The sequence below is a fragment of the Nannobrachium achirus genome (assembly GCF_963921795.1).
Source record: "Nannobrachium achirus genome assembly, chromosome: 1".
Classification (NCBI taxonomy): domain Eukaryota; kingdom Metazoa; phylum Chordata; class Actinopteri; order Myctophiformes; family Myctophidae; genus Nannobrachium; species Nannobrachium achirus.
The window spans coordinates 40,727,768-40,749,558 of NC_137810.1; the positions used below are offsets into that span (position 1 = coordinate 40,727,768).

Genomic DNA, 21,791 nt, shown 5'->3' on the forward strand with positions numbered 1-21,791 from the left:
CTACATCGACATATCAGCTGCGTATGTGCTGGCCCAGATGCAGATGATGGTAATGAAGCTGACTGCTATGAAGACGATGTAGAAGATGAAGATCAGGCGGTCAATGATGAAACCCACCTGGAGCCACTCCTCAGAGCTCTGGTTCCCTGTCTGCTGCTGGTCCACCTGGAGGCGGATGGCCTGGAGGTCTTTACCCAGCTTCCTCAGCTCCTCAAGGGTCTTATCCTCCACCTCTGACCCCCTCTCCTCTGGAGCTCCCTCCACTGACACCAGAGGGCCGGCATGACATTAGTGTTAAAATAGCTGGGCATGGGAGGTGAATAGATCACTGGTTTTGAGTGAACTGGGTGTATACAAATTCAGGTACATTGGGCCTACTCCTAATTCAGTGAATGATGCTCAGCAAAATGTACTTGCATTTAGTTTTTTATATGAGAAGAGTTTGTTAACATTGCCGTTCCATTGAGAATGTAACATAATAATCAGATGCATATAGAAATGTGGACTTAAGTGTATGTATGTTTTATGTATGTTTTAAGAGCTGCACTGAAACAAATTCCAATCAACTCTTTTGACATGGCAATAAAGTATTGAATCTTGTGGAATAAAACTTATATTTTATTTTATTATTATATAATAACTCATACCATATTATTCCCATACCTGAGTTAATTTTTGCTTTGGGCTTCGGAGGAAGGCCTACTAGAGGGCCCAGGATACGTAGGACCAACACTTGGACCCACCGGGGGACCGGAGTGGAGTTCCAACTGGAGTCAGACAGAAGATTGGTGATGAGGATGGTCTCTAGCAGGCTGGCAACCATCAGAACCAGGCAGAGACAGAAGAACACATCTGGGAAGAGAGAGATAAACGGAAGAGAAGGAGAGAAAGTCAACATGGCAGCACATTTGAAGGGTTATATTCCGAACGAACATTCACAGAAAAATAACTAGTGTCTGTGTTAACAGACTAGACCGCGTTTGCTAATGAAGCAGTTTAGGAACCATGCATGTCCTTCTCTAATCACATGTGTGATTTGTGGAAGTCATTCTCCAGGAGGAAATTACATGAGGTCCTTGTGCCATCTATAGCAGTATAAATCACATGCACACACATTGGCACGTACATTTACACACACACACACACACACACACACAGTCACATGTACAGTCGCACTCACTTACACACACAATCCATGGTCCTTCAGAAACATGACATTCCAGTTATAAGCCATTTAGTCATCTGGCATTTACACCTGCACAGCTCGTATTACTAACTTATGAGAGGTATGTGGCTTCCGGTGGTTGGCAGCAGTTCATTCATCATGAGCAGGAAGACGGTGTAGCCCAGGATGAGGGTCATCTTGAAGGAGGAGCGGTCCACACTCTGGGGAGGAAGCAGGAAGCTGAAGAGGTCCACTGTGATGAGGAAACAGCTGGGGAGGATGAGGTTCACCACGTAGAGAGTAGGCCTGCGCCTCAGCCTGAGCTGCAGGGGACAAGAAGCGTTATATTCCTATTATAAGAAAAAGACACGCCTTGCCTGGCCAGTAGTCACTTTGATTGGCAGTCGTGCCGAAATGCCCACCCGAAACACCGTTTAGGATTCCCTAACTCTAACAGCGCTGACTCGGCCAAAGCTGACCTCGCAAATGTGTGGCACGGCAACTCGCTCGCGAGGTGCCTCTCGTGGTGCCTCTTTTGGCTCAAGTCCCCTTCAGACAGTGTGCCTCCCCCGCAGACAAAAACTAACCTTATCCACGGAGAAAGAATTGTCCATACGGGTTTCGGAAAAGTATCTCTGCGGCAGAGATATTCGATCCCAGGTTCAGGGTATTATTACTACAAATCATAACATCCAGCTTTGTTGAACGTCTATAAGACCACAATTGGCCTGTGTTTGGAGGTTGAAGCTGAGCTCAGAGGGTGATATTTGTCACTGCATATATTCCTACGGGCTGGGGTGGCACCTGTCAGCAGGGAGTGTTGGGTGGGCGGAGTAGGATGAAGGCTGTATATGTCCTCCCGGTGGGGGCTCCTCACAAATGTTTGTAGGGAGGAATCAATTGGCATAGCGACTAAATTGGAGAGAAAAGGGATAAAAAAAGTCCCCCCCTCAAAAAACTAAAAAAAGAATAAAAAGAAATAAGAAGAAGAAGAAAAAGAAAGAAGAAAGAAAGAAGATTTAAACATACATGGAATGCAAGCTCACTGATGCCAGATCCAAAATAACCAGGAAAGGCCAGGATATATTTAGTGTATGTGATGTTCATCAGCTCCCACTCTCCCATGGTTGTCATCACTTCCCTGGAACGCCGGATCATTTCCTCCAGTGATTTCCCAAGTTTCAATCTCACCTCACTCTCTGAGAGGAGAAGAGGGAGCAAAGTAGATATTAGGCGAGGAAACAAGAAGAGAGAGGTATGATGGACCTTGTTGCCAGACACACTCCCAAAGCATTTATATCCCATTATGAAACATCAACAAACTCCTTAAAGCAGTGGTTCTCAATCGTTTCAAGCCGCAAACCCCCCAAAATAATCATTTGAACTGGGGACCATCCAAAATGATCATAATTTGAACTAGGGACCCATCACCCCGATCAGCTGTTTCCAAATATTTTTGGTCTTTCTTATATTACTTGACACTGCCAGATGTAGGAGCGGTTAGTACCGCTAAAAAAAAAAAAAAAGATAAAAAGATATTTGGCTGCTGAGGAGGAGCCCTCCTTGAGCAGAGCAGTGCACCTCACCAAGGTACATGTAGGAGTTGAAGGTGAAAGTGCAGTTCTGGACGTCAAAGGGGAAGGTGTAGATGTCAAGGTTGCAGGAGCTGACTACCCTCATGGGCAGCGCCTCTCTTATGGAGCCGGTGTGGTAGGCGGTCAAGTAAGGGACGGTCGGGGCATCATTCTCATCCATGCTGCACGGCGGAAACACAAGCAGAACAGCAGGTTAATCACAGGGGTGAAAAGACTGTTGGCTGCGTCATTTATGGCAGTTCCGTGACCACGAGAGCGAAGGTCCGTTTCTCTATGGATTTGTCATCTAGAAGGGTTACTAAACAAATTTGGCCGGGGTGTATTTTTTTAAATGGTCGGGAAAATGTTTGACAGCTAGGGTAATTTTCAGTCTCATTCACTTACTATACACTACACTATAAAGGAAAAAATGACTCCCAAAAAATCTGCTTTAAGTGGGATGTGAGGGGTCAAATTAGGGTTTTTTAATTATTCTGAAACCATTGCAAGCATCTGTTTTCCACAAAAAACATTCCTTGGGCTAAAACGGCCCCCTCAAATGTGTGAAAAGTGATGACTCATCACTTTTCATCCCTTTTTCAAACCACTAAACCGTCGTTTTTAGCGCAAGGAATGTTTTTCATGCAAAACAAATGCTTGCAATGGATTCAGAATAATTAAAAAACCCTAGTTTGACCCCTCACATCCCACTTAACACACGCGTGACTAATAGGTCATTTTGACTGATTTTGAGATCGCAAAGTGCAATAACTCTCCCTGTGAAGGTCTCAGAAATGTCCCCTTCCATGACTTTTCGTAAATATTCAAGACATATGTTCTTGTTTTTTTTCCCCCTTCTGAAACGTTTCCTAAGTATGAAATAATATACCATTATACCACTCTGACTGTTAGTTATTGGTCATAAAGACAGGTCTCACCCATTCCTCCCTCTCCCAGAAGCAAGGAGAGAATTTCACACCTTTTGTGCTCCCCAATTGAGATGCTAATTCACATTTGGAAGACAATAGAACCCCCGCTGGCAGCAGGGAGGAGGTGTTGCTCTCTTGGGCCAAAAGGGAGAGAATTTACCTGTCAATTTGACTGATAAATGCAGTCAGAGTGGAAGTGATTTTTTTCCAGTCACCCGAGTATTAAAGCAGATTTTTTTGGGAGTCATTTTTTCGGAGTCATCGTAAGTGAATGAGACTGAAAATTACCCTAGCTGTCAAACATTTTCCCGACCATTTTAAAAAATACACCACGGCCAAATGTCCGTGATCCGACCGGAACTGCCATTTTTGACTGAACTATGATGTCATACCTAATAAATGATAATAATACAAAGTAAAATAATAATGCAAATAGAAAATAAACTGAAAATAACTTTTAATTGCAAATGAAATATAATACTATAAATGACATGGTATCGGATTGGCATAGACTGGCATACTCGCTGATACGGATACCAGCATTTTTTGGGCATGATTGGCAGCTTTTCCGATACTGACGTATCGGTATCAGAACAACTCTACTTTTTAAGAGACAATCATGTAGTACATGTTCAGTAACAGAACTCACAATTGGTTGATCACTACATCTGGTAACCAGAACTTGTTTCTGGGTAGAGTAATCCTGTCGGTGCCACACTGGACCTGGTCCCAGCTGAAGAACTCATTCTTCCACTCCTAGAACAACAAACCAGTGTTATTGTGCTGTACACAAAGCAGGCCTGCAGTAGGTTGTATGGATGCTGGGTTAATTGCGACCGTCAGGGAGCAGTTTACTATGAAAACCTCCACCGGCCGTCCGTCCGTCCGTCCGTCACACGTCACACGTCACACCTTTGCCCTGCTCATATCTCCGCATCAGTATGACATCACACCACATGTGTACACAAACCTTTGTGTACGTTGCTGTGGCAACAGTCTGTTGTTGCTGGTCTGTTAGTGTACGTTAGCAACCACCTTAGCAACCATGGTTTTACCCTAGCAACCAACTGTTTACCCTAGCAACCAACTGTTTACCATAGCAACCATGTTTTTTACCCTAGCAACCAACTGTTAACCATAGCAACCAGATACGCAGAGCAGGGATCTCCATATATGGGCATAAACAGGTGACATCACACTGATGTCAGATACTCAGAGCAGGGATTTCTCCATAATATATGGGCATAAAAGGGATTCTGTTAGGGATCTCCATATATGGGCATAAAAGGGATTCTGTTAGGGATCTCCATATATGGGCATACAAGGGATTCTGTTAGGGATCTCCATATATGGGCATAAAAGGGATTCTGTTAGGGATCTCCATATATGGGCATAAAAGGGATTCTGTTAGGGATCTCCATATATGGGCATAAAAGGGATTCTGTTAGGGATCTCCATATATGGGCATAAAAGGGATTCTGTTAGGGATCTCCATATATGGGCATAAAAGGGATTCTGTTAGCTGTTAGTGATCTCCATATATGGGCATAAAAGGGATGCTGTTAGGGATCTCCATATATGGGCATAAAAGGGATTCTGTTAGGGATCTCCATATATGGGCATGAAAGGGATTCTGTTAGGGATCTCCATATATGGGCATAAAAGGGATTGTATCCCAGATGATGCCCTGTTAGGAGATCCACACTAACAGAATCCATATATGGTCCTACCGACAGCTGCTATAAGCCAACCCTGGCGATAAGGTCTGAGTCGAAGAAATGCTTCTTTCCTGGCAAGAATTGCCCCTTTATACTGTAGGGCTCGTTTGTGTATTGTATGACATCACGCCACATCATCGGCTGAGGACTGTGTGATGTCATCATATCTCCATATATGGAGACATAAGTTGCTCATGCCCAAATATGGGCTGGTGAGGTCAGACTTAGTGTGATGCGTAGGTTATCTCCATATATGGAGATTCAACTTCAATGAGTAACCATGGCAAACTGTCAACTGCCCGTATGTCTTGATAATTGGTAAAACAAACTTTTGGCCTATTTGTGGAGATAAGCGACCAACGGTCGCTTATCTCCCGATTAGGGAGTCTTACCGGTAATGAAGTCATAGACAATGCAGAATAATTGCGACCGTCAGGGAGCAGTTTACTATGAAAACCTCCACCGGCCGTCCGTCCGGCCGTCCGTCCGTCCGTCACACGTCACACGTCACACCTTTGCCCTGCTCATATCTCCGCATCAGTATGACATCACACCACATGTGTACACAAACCTTTGTGTACGTTGCTGTGGCAACAGTCTGTTGTTGCTGGTTTGTTAGTGTACGTTAGCAACCACCTTAGCAACCATGGTTTTACCCTAGCAACCAACTGTTTACCGTATCAACCAACTGTTTACCATAGCAACCATGTTTTTTTACCCTAGCAACCAACTGTTTACCATAGCAACCAGATACGCAGAGCAGGGATCTCCATATATGGGCATAAACAGGTGACATCACACTGATGTCAGATACTCAGAGCAGGGATTTCTCCATAATATATGGGCATAAAAGGGATTCTGTTAGGGATCTCCATATATGGGCATAAAAGGGATTCTGTTAGGGATCTCCATATATGGGCATATAAGGGATTATGTTAGGGATCTCCATATATGGGCATAAAAGGGATTCTGTTAGGGATCTCCATATATGGGCATAAAAGGGATTCTGTTAGGGATCTCCATATATGGGCATAAAAGGGATTCTGTTAGCTGTTAGTGATCTCCATATATGGGCATAAAAGGGATGCTGTTAGGGATCTCCATATATGGGCATAAAAGGGATTCTGTTAGGGATCTCCATATATGGGCATGAAAGGGATTCTGTTAGGGATCTCCATATATGGGCATAAAAGGGATTGTATCCCAGATGATGCCCTGTTAGGAGATCCACACTAACAGAATCCATATATGGTCCTACCGACAGCTGCTATAAGCCAACCCTGGCGATAAGGTCTGAGTCGAAGAAATGCTTCTTTCCTGGCAAGAATTGCCCCTTTATACTGTAGGGCTTGTTTGTGTATTGTATGACATCACGCCACATCATCGGCTGAGGACTGTGTGATGTCATCATATCTCCATATATGGAGACATAAGTTGCTCATGCCCAAATATGGGCTGGTGAGGTCAGACTTAGTGTGATGCGTAGGTTATCTCCATATATGGAGATTCAACTTCAATGAGTAACCATGGCAAACTGTCAACTGCCCGTATGTCTTGATAATTGGTAAAACAAACTTTTGGCCTATTTGTGGAGATAAGCGACCAACGGTCGCTTATCTCCCGATTAGGGAGTCTTACTGGTTGTATTGTCATTACTGAGTTATGGACTATTAGACTGTTGTCACGGAAAGAAATTAAGTAATGTCAAATAGTGGTCGGCCACAAGTAATTGTTTGCATTGTTTAAAATAAAATACTCACAAAATTGAGCCAGATGTATGTAGTCAGAAGCTGAGCCTTTTCATCCTGTTTTTAGTTTTTATAAAAGAAGAAATTCTGGTTTAAAATAAAATAAAATATAATATAATATATTTAAATGTAGTCAATTAAATTAGGCCCCCTCACATTTGTATGACTGGGGAGGGGAGTCCCCAGTCATACATAGGTTGGGGTTTGATGACAAAATGTCCTGATGTGAAAGAAAATAATAATAAAAAAGGGGAACATGGACAATCAAAATCTGTTGGAAATCAAATTTGATGTGGTGTTAAAGTTGATAATTATGGCAAACAATCTCTGGCTCCACACTGTAATAATTATGTTGTGGAGAACAGAATGTTCACTGATCCTACAAGAGGACGGTACGTACCACGCCGAGGATACCGTACAGTGTGAAGGATACGCTGATATTGGTTGGCGTCGACATGTTCATGACAGGTCGTACGGCGCTCAGGTTGAAGACCGGTCTCAGAGCCTCCAGGAGAGCAGGGTGGTCCGGACTCGTACAGTTCAACATAATGGCTCCATCACATGGAACTGTGGGAAGACTGGTTATTGATCATGCTACAGCATGGTCATTTGTTTTCTTACAGTCTTTTAAACCAAGATCTGAGGCTAATACTAACCGTTTTCTAGGGGCGGGGGGGCAAATAGCAAAGATTCTAGATGAAAAATGTTATATTCAAATGTTTCAAATGTTATTCATTTGAAAGATTCAAATATTTGCAAAAATGTTCACGATTAAAAAAAATAAAAATAAAGAAGATCTACAAGCTCTAGGAGCTTGTATTATCTGCCATTCTTTAAAGAGTCAACACAAAATGTTTAAATGACACAGATGCTTTCCCAGTTTTAATGGGTCAAGTGAACTAATTAACCACTTAAACCCTGTATAGCTTTGTTGTACAATGCATGTTGAATATAGCTAATATACAAGCTCACAACATGTGAATTGGAACACATTGTGAGCATGGTTTAATATATTATGTTATGGGGTGGCCGGGTGGGCAACCTTAGGCACGGGTGATACAACATTGGCATGCAGGGCAGGGTATAAGTGAGAGAAAAAAACATAAAATAACATTTAAAAATAACAGTCAATTAAATCAAGTCTGTCAAATCAATCAATCAATCAAATCTGTACACAAATTACATCCTGCGCATCATTTTGCATTCATTCAGACTCTGAACTCTGACTGGGGAGGGAATCTGGGAGATATGGTGGGGGTTATACTGTAGTCTTATCCTGAAAATATTTCTAAATCAGAAATATTTTTCTTTGACATGATTGATTATGACACACTAACTGTCAAGGAGTCCCATCAACATTTCACTGCTTGTACTTGTCTTGTCTTAGTGACAAATAATGTCTGAACATGTTGAAAGTAAAAAAAAAAAAGAATTAGAGCCCACAGGTGGGTGCTGAGGTGGGGGTTGGAGCAAGATAAACAACACCAATGAAGCATAAATAGGCTATTAAAAGACCAGTCCTTACCTTTCATGACACCGATGGTAATGATGCACAAAATCACAGAGGGCTGAACAGATGGCTGGAGCAGCTAAAATGTACATTAGCAAGGTTAAATAATATAATTACTGTAACAGTTCAATATCACAATCAGTGTTTATCACAATCAGAGCTCAATCTGTTTTTTCTAGGGCTGGGATGAGATTACACATTTTTATATTTATTACAGGCTCTGTGATTAATTAATCGCAATTAATCACATTTTAATCACACATCGATATTTGACCTGAGAAGCATTTCTTTTTCAAGTAAAACATATTTTGTTGTACGAGGGAATCAATGAGTGAGTTTTTTAAATCTAAATTTCGCATCCACTGGGCCAAGCAAAGCGCTCTGATTGGCTACTTCTCCCTTTGCGTTTGTTGTCTCTTCTTGGTTGGTGCATCGCTATGATCCGTATGCCCGAAACTGAAGGTTCTGTGGTGCAAAAACTAAGTGCGATTAAAATGCGTTAATTTTTTAATCGTGTTAATTTTCTGTAATTAATTAATCGCAATTAATCAGTTAAAGTCCCAGCCCTAGTTTTTTCATCTTACAATTAACCCAAACTTGAGACATACAGTAACTACAGTACAGGTATGTACCATGAAAACATAATTTACCTTTAGTTTAGAATTCTTGTCTTCAGCCATCACACTGTGATTTCCAGTTTTGTGTTTTCAACGTCGTGTAATGGTTTCTTCAGTTTCCAAATGGCTGGAGATCACTTATAACCAATGTAAAGGTATTTTACATAAACAATCAATCTTGATTGTTTATGTAAAATACCTGCTGACTGCGCATGGAAATGAGCTTCATACATGGGCAACTGGTGGCCTGGGGGTCACATGCGGCCCCCTCCTTCACTTAATGCGGCCTGCAGGTTAATATCAGAATACTGATATAACCCTATTGATTTCAGCTGGTACAATTCCAAACATGCAATTTGACCCACTTTAACGTCTATATTAGTAGCTTAGTACTATTTTTATGTCCAATGTATTTGTATTTAAGTTCATAAAGTTAACATAAGAACATATACATGCATTTGAAATGAAATAAAAATGTTACAATTTCAGGATTCCAATTAAAAAATAGCTAAAGTAGGACGCGCTTTGAGCTTGTAGATCTGCTATTTTTGCAATTTTTTACTGTATATGCACTGTGGCCCTCTGGAGTAAGTGTGAAAATATAGAGGCCCTCTCCATCATTTAAGTTGCCCACCCCTGTTCTAGCTAAATCCGGCATGTCAAACATGAGATCATTTTCATCTGATTGAATTCACATTCATGCACTGAATGTTCATTAATGTAGTCTACAGCCCTGTCAAAATAAACAAATAAAGTAAAGTAAAGCAAACTTTCCCCAGAAAATAACTAGATCGCATGTTTTTAACGATTCAATTTCTTCATATTCATAAATTCTTCAGAGAGAAACGATTGCATCATTTAAAAACGTGTATACAACTGTGCAGAAGAAGAATCTAACCCAATACTTACAAAAGTAATCCCAAATTAATCTTGTGTCATCAGGCTTAATCCCAAATAAGCCATGTAGTGGCACAGAGAGCATACGATAAGCCAAGCGTGTCTCGGGTAAAACCTTCAGCAAATCAGGTGGCATTTAACATTTCTGTTCTATTTTGCCTGTACGTGTTTGGACAACGTTGCTTTGTTTGTGGTGAAAGGCTGTGGTAAGTCTGTGTGTCTGCAGGTGGAGACAACTACAGTATATCCACAGTGTGTGTGACTCGCAGGATTTCACCAGTGATGAAAGAAGTACTCACGTTTTACTTAAAGGATAGAGCCAGATCAAAACACCTATACACTATCAGATCCCGTAGTCTCTGTGTTGTTGCCCCCTATAGGGCAGAGACTACTCATCAGGCTGCTAGGGAGGGACAAACATTGCACCTGTGTCTCATGAGATGATAAATACACAATCCATTTAAAAAATGGAAAGTTTGGAGCGACAGAAATAGACAAATTACTGAGTAGTCAAATTCCCCCGTTTTAGCTGTGTAGGGGTGGGGAGAATGCGGAACAGGGGCATGTATATAAAAACAACAACATCTGATAAAAGGCAGATTTAACCCTATATGTGTTTTGGTTTGGCTCTCTCCTTTTAAAGTACCGGTATATACCGGTATACCTTATTGTAGGAATAGCCTGTTACCAGTACAAGTCGGTATTCAACTCAAGTAAAAGTATTGACAAGAAAATGTATTTAATGTACCAAAAGTAAAAGTACTGTCTCAAGTTTTAAAATGTATACAAATCCTTTGGAAAATAGCAGATATAAGCTCACAGTTTGCCGCTTGCATTGTGAGCTTGTAGATCGGCAATTTTCAAATTGGCCTATAGGTCTGAAATGGTACAGTATTGTACATAATAATCAAAATCTACAAAGTAACTATAGTACCTGTATCTTAAGTTTTCAAACAATTATAGGAGTGCTACTAACTAGAAATCAAACTCGGCAAAATATCTCTGCTACGGATGTTACATAGCGAGATCGATACGATCGCAAGTTACCGCAGCGGGCGCTGCCATGTCTGTTTATGTTTGGGAATATCTGGTCCGGCACTGTAATTGTTCATGGAGCTGAAACAACGCTGCCGCACAGATTTTCAACCGCGTCTAGCAAGTGTCACAGACCTGAATCACCTGAACATAATTATTATTCTTTTTAATGGCCTTGGCTCAGGGACCGGGGCCATGCAGGCTAACATGTCGTCGCTGTCGGGGCAAAAAACATATCTCCATATTCTAAATGTGTTTTTTCCCCGTAAATTAACACCCTATTGATCATAATTAGCCTACATAACAGTGTCACACAAAAGTGACACGCTTTGAGCTTGTAGATCTGCTACTTTTTTACTTTTGAATTATCCTGAAAAGTAACCGTTTTATGAGGTTTCCACCCGACAAAGACGAAATGTTGCCACTGTGGTCTCACTACTCAATCAAAAGAAAAGTCTTCATGTTGTGAAGCAACGCGTGACAAGAAGGAGACAGACTCATAATACAAGTTGTAATTTATTATTGGAATTAATCATACAAGCCACAATGCACAGTTGACACTAATTTGACAGACTTTGTAATCCATTCTTGACATTAAGTAACACCTTTTCTAAGTAAATCTGTAAATAGGCTGTTTCCAATGTCTGCTGTGAATTCAAAAGAGAACAAATGTAATGTCCTGAAGAGTCACATGTCGTGGCTGTTCCTATGGCATATGCCATAGAGTTATAATAATACATGCAACCTATGGCTTGGACTGGTGTGTTGGCCGAATAGCTGTGATTGGCTGTATGGCCGTTCAATCAATCTAAATGGGCTTTCATATATGGGTAAAATGAGTTGTTGGTGAATATGTGAGAAAAAAACAGGCAAAACAATAGTGGCGGGTATGAAATCACGTATCTGTGAGAGTGAGGGAGGGTGTTGCGTCAGCGTCACCCTCACAAAGAATGGGCTTGATGCCCCTGTATATGGGCCTAACATCCTGGGTGGCCACTGACTGCGTTGTAACAGTCACCACATAGTGGATGATGTTGCTCTAACTGTGAGGTCATTGTATTTTATGGTGTGTGTGTGTGTGTGTGTGTGTGTGTGTGTGTGTGTGTGTGTGTGTGTGTGTGTGTGTGTGTGTGTGGTACTGGTATAGAGGGAAATAAGTGCAGATCAAGTAGCGAGCCATAGTCAAGTTTCCAAAGTATTGAGTGTTTAAATTGTTACATGTCTAAAAACACACATTTAACATGGATCCATTTTTTAATGGGGGTCCCTCCTATATCGCCTTGGCCTGAAAAACGTTGAAGACCCCTGGTCTACACTAATGGGCCCTTGCAACAAATAGCGATTATCTTGACATATCAGCTGTATATGCGCTAGCCCAGATGCCGGTGATGGTGATGAAGCTGACTGATATGAAGATGATGTAGAATATGAAGAGCAGGCGGTCAATGATGAAACCCACCTGGAGCCACTCCTCAGAGCTCTGGTTCCCTGTCAGCTGCTGGTCCACCTGGAGGCGGATGGCCTGGAGGTCTTTACCCAGCCTCCTCAGCTCCTCCAGGGTCTTATCCTCCACCTCTGACCCCCTCTCCTCTGGAGCTCCCTCTGCTGCCACCAGAGGGCCGGCCTTCCCTTCTAGGAATCATAAGAACATGACATTAGTGCTAAAATAGCTGGGCATATGCGGTAAATAGATCACTGGCTTTGAGTGAAGTGGGTGTATACAAACGTCTGAACTGACACCATCTGGCCCTTCTGGTACATTAGGTCAGTCAGTGGTTCTCAACATTCTCAGGCCGTGACCCCCAAAATAACTGGTGACCCCCCACCCTACGAGCACGAGTTGAGGCATAACATTTTGTTCTACATACTCACATTTGTTCTAAATGCTCACAACGTTGTGAGCATGTAGATCGGCTATTTTCAAAAATTTTGCCTCTAATATTTCACAATTTGGCCAATGCGTCATTTTAGAGGTATTAAAAAGTCACTTTAGATATGTGCAGATACCCTCTATACACTTAAACCTTATGCTGGTCTATTTACTGTTGAGTGAGAAAACAGTGTTGCACATTAAATTAATAATCTGGGGACCCCCCAAATAATTTGGGGGCCCCCCTGACCCACATGATGAGAACCACTGCATTAGGTCTACTCCTAATTCATGTATGCTCAGTGAAATGTACTTGCTATTCCTGATATGTCCTTTAATTGGATGCTATGCATTGTGTGTTTTTGTTTGCTAACGTCGCCATTCCATTGAGAATGCAACATATTCAGATGTGTATGGAATAAAACTATTATATGAGTTGTTATTATTATATACTAACTCATACCATATTATTGTAGCGTCACGGCCAGGAGGCGAACCCGGGACCCCGATTTGCCAGGTATGTGCGCTGACCAGTCAGCCAAAGTGCCAGGCACGTTGTCGAGAGCCAACGCACATACCATATAGCCTACAGTCGTCCCCTCTACCTGGAAGCGCGACCACACGCGCCGGCCAGGATCTAAGATCGACTTTGAAACCGGGGGGTTCAAACGCAACTCAGGGGGGGACAGTCGTCGACTACCAGCCGGCCAGGTCTACAACGCCGAGGATTAATTACTCCTACATGTAGCGCTGCCACCAATGTAGCGTCACGGCCGCGGAGGCGAACCCGGGACCCTGATTTGCCAGGTATGTGCGCTGACCAGTCAGCCAAAGTGCCAGGCACGTTGGCGAGAGCCAACGCACATACCGTATAGCCTACATTATTCCCATACCTGAGTTACTTTTTCCTTTGGGCTTTGGAGGAAGGCCTACTAGAGTGCCCAGGATACGTAAGACCAACACTTGGACCCACCGGGGGACCGGAGTGGAGTTCCAACTGGAGTCACACAGGAGGTTTGTGATGAGGATGGTCTCTAGCAGGCTGGCAACCATCAGAGCCAGGCAGAGACAGAAGAACACATCTGGGAAGAGAGACAGATAAGATGAGTGATGCGCTTTAAAGCCTTTAATGCATCTGGAAGTCAACCTACTGTAGCATTGTTCTCATGCACCACATTTGAAGGGTTATATTCCGAACACACACTCACAGAAGAAGATTTATCTATGTGATAACAGACTAGACAATATCTTATCTTACCAGTAAGACACCCTAATCGGGAGATAAGTGACCGTCAGGTCGCATATACAAACTTTAGAAGGCAATGGTAGCCAATATGGATGGAATAGTAGGAATATGGGAAATGGGACAGATCCATGTTAATGACCTGACTTTAGAGGTACTGTCTACCACTTTGCGTGATTTTAGGGCAAAATCTGTAGGAGCAGTGTCCAAAAATGTGTTTTGCAAGAATCGGGCGCATGGTGGCGCTAGTAGAGGGCCATGAGAGAAATGGGGTGGAGGTTGTGGTTAGGCAGCCAAGGAGTGTGTGTGCAAAGTTTGGCATGGATCCGGGCAACGGTGCCAGAGATATGAGTAGGGCAAATGTGTGGTGTGACGTGACGTGACGTGACGTGACAGCCGGTGGAGCTTTTCATAGTAACAAAACAGGGCCGGTGGATGTTTGTTTGCTTGTTGCATGCATTATGGCCACTAGAGGGGGACAAAGGTTTCTTAGCTCCACACACACACACACACACACACACACACACACACACACACACACACACACACACACACACACACACACACACACACACACACACACACACACACAATGGCTTGGAGCAACTGTGTGAGAGAGCGTGTGTGTGAGCCGGAACTTCTAGTTGCGCCGGAACTTCTAGTTGTTAACAAAGTGATTTTAGGTAGTAGCTAGAAGCTAGTTCTCCGGCCTTTACGCTTGCACAACTCGTATTACTAACTTAAGAGAGGTATGGTGTTTCCGGTGGTTGGCAGCAGTTCGTTCATGATGAGCAGGAAGACGGTGTAGCCCAGGATGAGGGTCATCTTGAAGACGGAGCGGTCCACGCTCTGGGGAGGAAGCAGGAAGCTGAAGAGGTCCACTGTGATGAGGAAACAGCTGGGGAGGATGAGGTTCACCACGTAGAGAGTAGCCCTGCGCCTCAGCCTGAACTAGAGGGACAAGAAGTGTTATATTATACAACTAGATTCTGACAAGTCCCTGAAAAGACCCCCAGTGTCTGGCCAGTGCCGAAATGCTCTCCCCAAAACATGATTTGCGATTCTGTCCCTGTCGGTACATAACTCTAACAGTACTGAGCTGTCGCAAACCTTCGCAAACGTTCGGCACAGCGACTCCCTCGCGCGGTGCCTCTCGTGGTTCAAGTCCGCTTCAGACGGTGTGCCTCCGCCGCAGGCAAAAAGGAAAGTTCATCGACGGAAAAATAAGTGTCTACGGTTTTCAGAAAAGTAGTGGCATCAGGGATATTCGATCCCAGGAGGTTCTGGTTGAAAGTTTAATGATTAGCAAGAAGAACAAACCATTCCTGCTTCCAAGTTCAGGGTTACTACAAATCATAATATCGGCAATGAGTTTATTCCATAGATTATGTTTAAGATTTAAGATTTAATGTGCTCGGGTGGTGCAGTGGTAAAGTGCCTGCCAACCACCGCAGAGATTGTGCGTTCGTATCCACTGCAGTGCATCCATCTTTGTCGAGCATCTATACGAGCACAATTGGCCAGTGTTTGGGGGAGGGAAGCTGGGCGGGCGGGGAGTGTTATAATTGTCAATGCACATATTCCTACAGGCTGGGGTTGGGTGGGAGGAGTAGGACGAAGCGTGCTCAAGTTCCCTCAGCCTGATGTTCCCTCATGATCCCGGACAAAGGAAACACACGTGGGGAGGAATTAATTGGCATAACGACAAAATTGGAGAGGAGAAGGGGGGGGCATTAATAAAAAGATTTAAGATTAAACATACATGGAATGCAAGCTGACTGATGCCACCAACGGTAAAAACCAGGACATATTTAGTGCATTCGATGTCCATCAGCTCCCACTCTCCCACGGTTGTCATGACGTCCCTGGAACGCTCGATAATTTTCTCCAGTGATCTCCCAAGTTCCAATCTCACCTCACTCTCTGAGAGGAGAAGAGGGACCAAAGGAAAGATTAGGCGAGGAAATAAGAAGAAAAGGGTACATTTGTTCTTGCCGGCCAGAAACCTCCTATAACCATATTTGATCTTTCTGTGTTTTTTTTTCCCCTCAAAGTAACGCCCTACTTTATTGTGCTACAGCATCACGCAAGCATTTTGAGCTTGTAGATCTGCTACTTTTGATGCTTTTGAACTTGAATCCTGAAAAGTCAAAGTTTTCGTCCATTATTAATTATTATCAGTATTCAAAATATACATGAGGGAACCATCATAACAAATTTGTATCTGAAAGTCAAATAAATGTGACATTTGGGTACTGAGGAGGAGCCCTCCTTGAGCAGAGCGGAGCACCTCACCAAGGTACATGTAGGAGTTGAAGGTGAGGGTGCAGTTCTGGACGTCAAAGGGGAAGGTGTAGATGTCAAGGTTGCAGGAGCTGACTACCCTCATGGGCAGCGCCTCTTCTATGAAGCCATTGTGATCAGTCGTCAAGTAGGGGACGGAGGGGACGTTGTTCTCATCCATGCTGCAAGACAGGAACAAAACACAACAGCAACTTCATCACTGGTGTGAAAGGACTGATACAGCTCTAGAATTACTAAGTCTTTTAAAAGTCATTCCTCGGGTTCACTGGCCAATGCCAGGCTATCAATGCCCTGTTGTAAGCTTGTAGAACTGCTATCTTTGACTAAAGTTCTCCTCAGAATAGACATAGGCTACTAAGGTTCACCAAAAAAGCTACTAAAAATGTATACAGTATATTTAGTCAGTTCAATCTTTATTTCACATTTTCTTTATAGACCCAAGGGAGATCCATATTACTTCAACAATCCTTAAAACTGTCCCTCCCTGCTATCACTTGGCAGGTTCAAAGGATTGATCCTTACTACCTTTAATCATGATTGTGCATGTTTCACTTGATTTATTAGTTGCTGTTCTTTTCTAAATTACTCTGTTTAATTTATAATGTTTTAATATTGTGTTTTTATTGTTCTGTATTGTAAATCTCGGCTACATTGAAAATGAGGGCTTGCCCTCAACTGTACTTCGAGTATAAATAAAGGTGATGATGATATTAATAAAAGCCCAAAACCATAAAAAATAAAAATAAAAAAAACTGAAAAGGAAATACAATAAAAAAGAATTCCACCATGTTCAGTTTTGAACATTCAGACAGGTGCGCCAACGGTTCCACAGACTAGGGGAGAATCTGAAAGAACTACGTATAGGGTTAGCTATGACATCAGCAATGATGTAATTTACTGACTCAGATGCCCTACACATAAATCTATACATATGATTGCCTATACATATGGAGCTTCTTGGAGCTCTCAGTAGCTCAGGATATAGTATATCCTCCTATCACTCAAAGATGTGGTCCACCCCCTGTTGAAGATCCCTGGTATAGTCCATGTAACATAACTCACAATTCATTGATCACTACATCTGGTAACCAGAACTTGTTTCTGGGTAGAGATATCTTGTCGGTGCCACACTGGACCGGATCCCAGCTGAAGAACTCATTCTTCCAATGCTAGAACAACAAACCAGTGTTATTGTGCTGTACACAAAGCAGGCCTGTAGTAGGTTATATGGATGCTGGATTAATAAAGCAGGTCATAGACAATGCAGAATATTTGTATTGTCATTACTGAGTTTTGGACTGTTGCACTGTTGTCAGAATGTAGAACACTGCAGTGAAAGAAATGAAGTAGGCCTAATGTCAAATAGTGGTCGGCCACAGGTAATTGTTTGCATTGTTTAAGATGATATACTCACAAACTCGAGCCAGAGGTATGTAGTCAGAAGTTGAGCTTTTTCATCCTGAGAACATAGATAATAATTAAGAAATATATAATTATTTATATAAGGTGACACAGTGTGTCACTAATAGACAGCTTAATATGTATCACAATACAATGAAAGACAAACTAGCACAGACAATTGACTGATGAAATAAACTAGAAAGTCCAGACTGCATAAACTTAACTTGAACAGAATGTTCACAGATTCAGGTTTAGAGGGTATCCAACAACATAAATTAGTTTTGGTCTTCATTTCATTATTTTTGTTTTAAAATGTTGTTTGTGAGCAGTTAGTATCAAAACCTCCGCCTTATGTCAGTCAGTCAGTCAGTCAGTCAGTCAGTCAGTCAGTCAGTCAGTCAGTCAGCTCTTGTCCCTTTATGACCATATATGGAGATCCCTGATGTCATCAATAGTAAGCCCATATCTGGGAATGCCCATACAGTGTCTGTGTGAACCCGTAGGTCTGGTGAGGGGGTTAAAAAGCGGCCCGGATCGTTTTTCTTTTTTTGTTGTTTTGCAACCAAAGGACCGCCAGATCATAGGAAGATACTGCAGGCAAACTAGAGTACATGAGTACATTTATGACCACAAATGGACAATCTATGTCCTGCAAAGAAACACTTCTGTAAGCTATTGTGGGATTTTGTGTGAACTGTTTGTCCATGCATAGTGATAATGTAATGTACCTTGAAATGCTTGAAAAAAAATTGAAAAAGAAGGTACTCATCCTAAAAGAGGACGGTACGTACCACGCCAAGGATGGCGTACAGGGTCAAGAATACGCTGACATTGGTGGGCGTCGACATCTTTAAGACGGGTCGTATGGCGCTCAGGTTAAAGACCGTTCTCAGAGCCTCTAGGAGAGCAGGGGGGTCCGGACTCGTACAGTTCAATATAACGGCTCCATCACTTGGAACTGTGGGAAGACTCTGTGGTTATTTGTTCTCTTACAATCTTTATAAACCCATTAACACCTATTTCTAATGTCTTCTAATCCTAACAGTTTTCTGAAAAATGTATGTTTGTTGCTATGTCAGTGGTGCTCAAACTGGTTCATGTCGAGGACCCAAAGATTTTAGTTAAAAAAAAGTTAGCTACTATTTTTTAAAAGCCAACGCAAAAAACTTTAAATGACAAAGATGCTCGCCTGTTTTTAATTGGTTAAATGAACTGATTAACCACTTAAACCCTGTTTAGCTTGTTGTAATGTACATTGAATATATCCAATATACAAGCTCACAACATGGTTAATTAGCTTGCTCTAATATATTATGTTATGGGTATAGGCAACCTTAGGCACAGGTGCCAACATGCACAGGGCAGGGTGATCACTGGCACCCTGGCATGATCGAATTACAGACATAATTTGACATTAATTCAACTCAGGGGGGTGACTGGGAGATATGGTGGGTGTTAGTCTAATCCTGAAAATATTTCAAGCAAAGAAAATAAAGCATGCTATGTACAGTATATGGACCATCTAAATCTGTTTTCTTTTTTTTTTCTTAATGTTGATATGACTCACTGAATATGAAGAAAATAAAAACACGTCCATGTTCAACAACATTTTACTACTTGTACTTGTCAGTGGTTCCCCCAAACGAATCATATTTGAACTGGGGACCCCCCACCTTGATAAGCATTTGCTTTAGTTTGACATCAGTTCCACAGATAACATTTGTGAAAATAGCAGATCTACAAGTGTGTGAGCTTTTTAAAAGAAATATTAAAAGACCACCACCATCCACCATTCGTACCTTTCATGACACTGATGGTAATGATGCACAAAATCACAAAGGTCTGGACTGATGGCTGAAGCAGCTAAAATTGACATTAGCAAAGCTATGTTGAATATCAATCCAAGTGTTTATCACAATCAAAGCTCAATATTATTATTATTATTATTTGTTTTACAATGAATCCTCTCGTGAGACATGTATGGTATGCAACCTACCTGGAAACATAATTTACCTTCAGTTTAGAATTATTGTCAGCCATCACGCTGGGATTTCCAGCTTCGTGTTTTCAACACCGCTGTCAGAGAGTATGGTTTCTTCAGTTTCCAAATGGCTGGAGATCACAGATTAATTTATAACCAACGCAAAGGTATTTAACATGAACAATCAATCTTGATTGATGTGCAGTGGGCACTGCGGATTGAAATGAGCTTAGCTAAATCCGGAATGTCAAACATGAGATAATTTTCATCTCATTGAATTCACATTCATATACTGAATGTTCATTATTCTACATTGCCCTTTCCAAATAAACAAAGTAAAACAAACTTTCACGATTGAATTTCTTAATATTCATAATTTTTTTTAATTTTAAAACGTGTATAAAACCGTGCAGAAGAAGAATCTAATCCAATACTTACAAAACTCTCGCTAATCCCAAATTAACCTTGTATCATCAGGCTTAATCCCAAATAAACCATGCAGTGACACAGACAGACAAGATAAACCAAGCAGTCCAACCTTCAGCAAATCAGGTGGTTTTTACAATTTCTGTGCTATTTTGCCTGTACGTGTTTGGACAAGAGAGCGTCAGTTGTGGTGGATGGCTTTGGTAAGTCTGACTGTGTGTCTGCAGGTGGAGACAACTATAACCACAGTGGTGTGTGATTCTCACTCTGGGAGGATTTCACCACTGATGGAAGAAGTACTCACATGTTTTACTTAAAGGTCGGGTGACATGGCCAAAACAGCTAATTAAGGCTATCAAATTAGCCAATTTTTTTAATGATGTCATGTACCCCCATGTTAAATTACCCAATCAAATTAATTTATTGTAGTTACTGTACTGAAAGTAGTACTTTCTGTACAGTAACGGCAATACATTAATTTGATTGGGCTAATATGGGGGGGAGGGGCGGAGTCGAGCATCCATATCATTATCTTTTGAAACTGCCCCAACAAAAGCTGTCCGAGGTGTCTTTCCGACTTTCTAAACCAACTTTAAAACTATCAGTTCTAGGGGTAAAAATTATATAGCCTTCGCTATAAAATCAATGGTTATACCGGTAAAAAAGTACAAGTCTTCTTCAAAAAAGGTGTCAGAGATTAGTTACGAGGGTCAACACGCTTCTCCCCGTCCGTGAGAAGGTTTTGTCGGCCATACCCTGCTGTCTCTTCCCCTAAACCTGACCGGAGCACCAGACCGACCGGAGCAAGCACTGGACACACGTGATACACCGGGTTTTAGCAGCCATAGGCTATGTCCTGCTGTCTCACCGGAGCACATCGGAGGACTGAGGTCCGTGGCTCATACACTCTGTGTGTGTAGCCTGTGTGTGTGTGTGTGTGTGTGTGTGTGTGTGTGTGTGTGTGTGTGTGTGTGTGTGTGTGTGTGTGTGTGTGTACACACACAATAGCTCTCGAAAATAGCCGTGTGGTGCGGCGCTAGCCGGGCTACAAGCTAACAACAACGCATCACGGTGTGCGCGGCACCGCACGGCAGACGAAGTATACATTCACTACTAACTGATACGGGCCCACCTCCTTTTCAGACCGTTTGAAGAAAGACCACGTGACCTACTGTACTGTATCATAATGTTAAAATTCTTTGTGTGTCATCCGGCCTTTAAGTAAAAGTATCAATACCCTATTGTAGGAACAGCCTGTTAGGGCACGTTCACACCAAAGTTGCACCAAGTGCACCAAACTCGGTCCAAGCACCGGGCACCCTGATGGGTAAATCTGGCCCTGGTTGTTGTAATAATAACAGAACAACTATACA

At 42.2% G+C, this 21,791-nt stretch overlaps 2 protein-coding genes across 2 annotated transcripts; both read right to left on the reverse strand.

Annotated features, from left to right (window-relative positions):
• On the reverse strand, nucleotides 1-7,681 carry LOC308287868 (5-hydroxytryptamine receptor 3E-like; the record flags this gene model as incomplete). The annotated part of the gene is made up of 7 exons (XM_080729187.1): nucleotides 1-263; nucleotides 664-852; nucleotides 1,278-1,488; nucleotides 2,357-2,364; nucleotides 2,752-2,921; nucleotides 4,318-4,424; nucleotides 7,535-7,681. 7 exons carry the CDS (start codon nucleotides 7,679-7,681, stop codon nucleotides 1-3), a joined length of 1,095 nt encoding a protein of 364 aa, XP_080585313.1.
• A 4,854-nt stretch (nucleotides 7,682-12,535) lies between these two features.
• LOC308287875 (5-hydroxytryptamine receptor 3E-like) lies at nucleotides 12,536-18,859 on the reverse strand (the record flags this gene model as incomplete). The annotated part of the gene is made up of 7 exons (XM_080729198.1): nucleotides 12,536-12,825; nucleotides 13,957-14,145; nucleotides 15,047-15,257; nucleotides 16,099-16,229; nucleotides 16,602-16,771; nucleotides 17,673-17,779; nucleotides 18,803-18,859. 7 exons carry the CDS (start codon nucleotides 18,857-18,859, stop codon nucleotides 12,536-12,538), a joined length of 1,155 nt encoding a protein of 384 aa, XP_080585324.1.
• Between the last annotated feature and the right edge of the window lie 2,932 nt (nucleotides 18,860-21,791).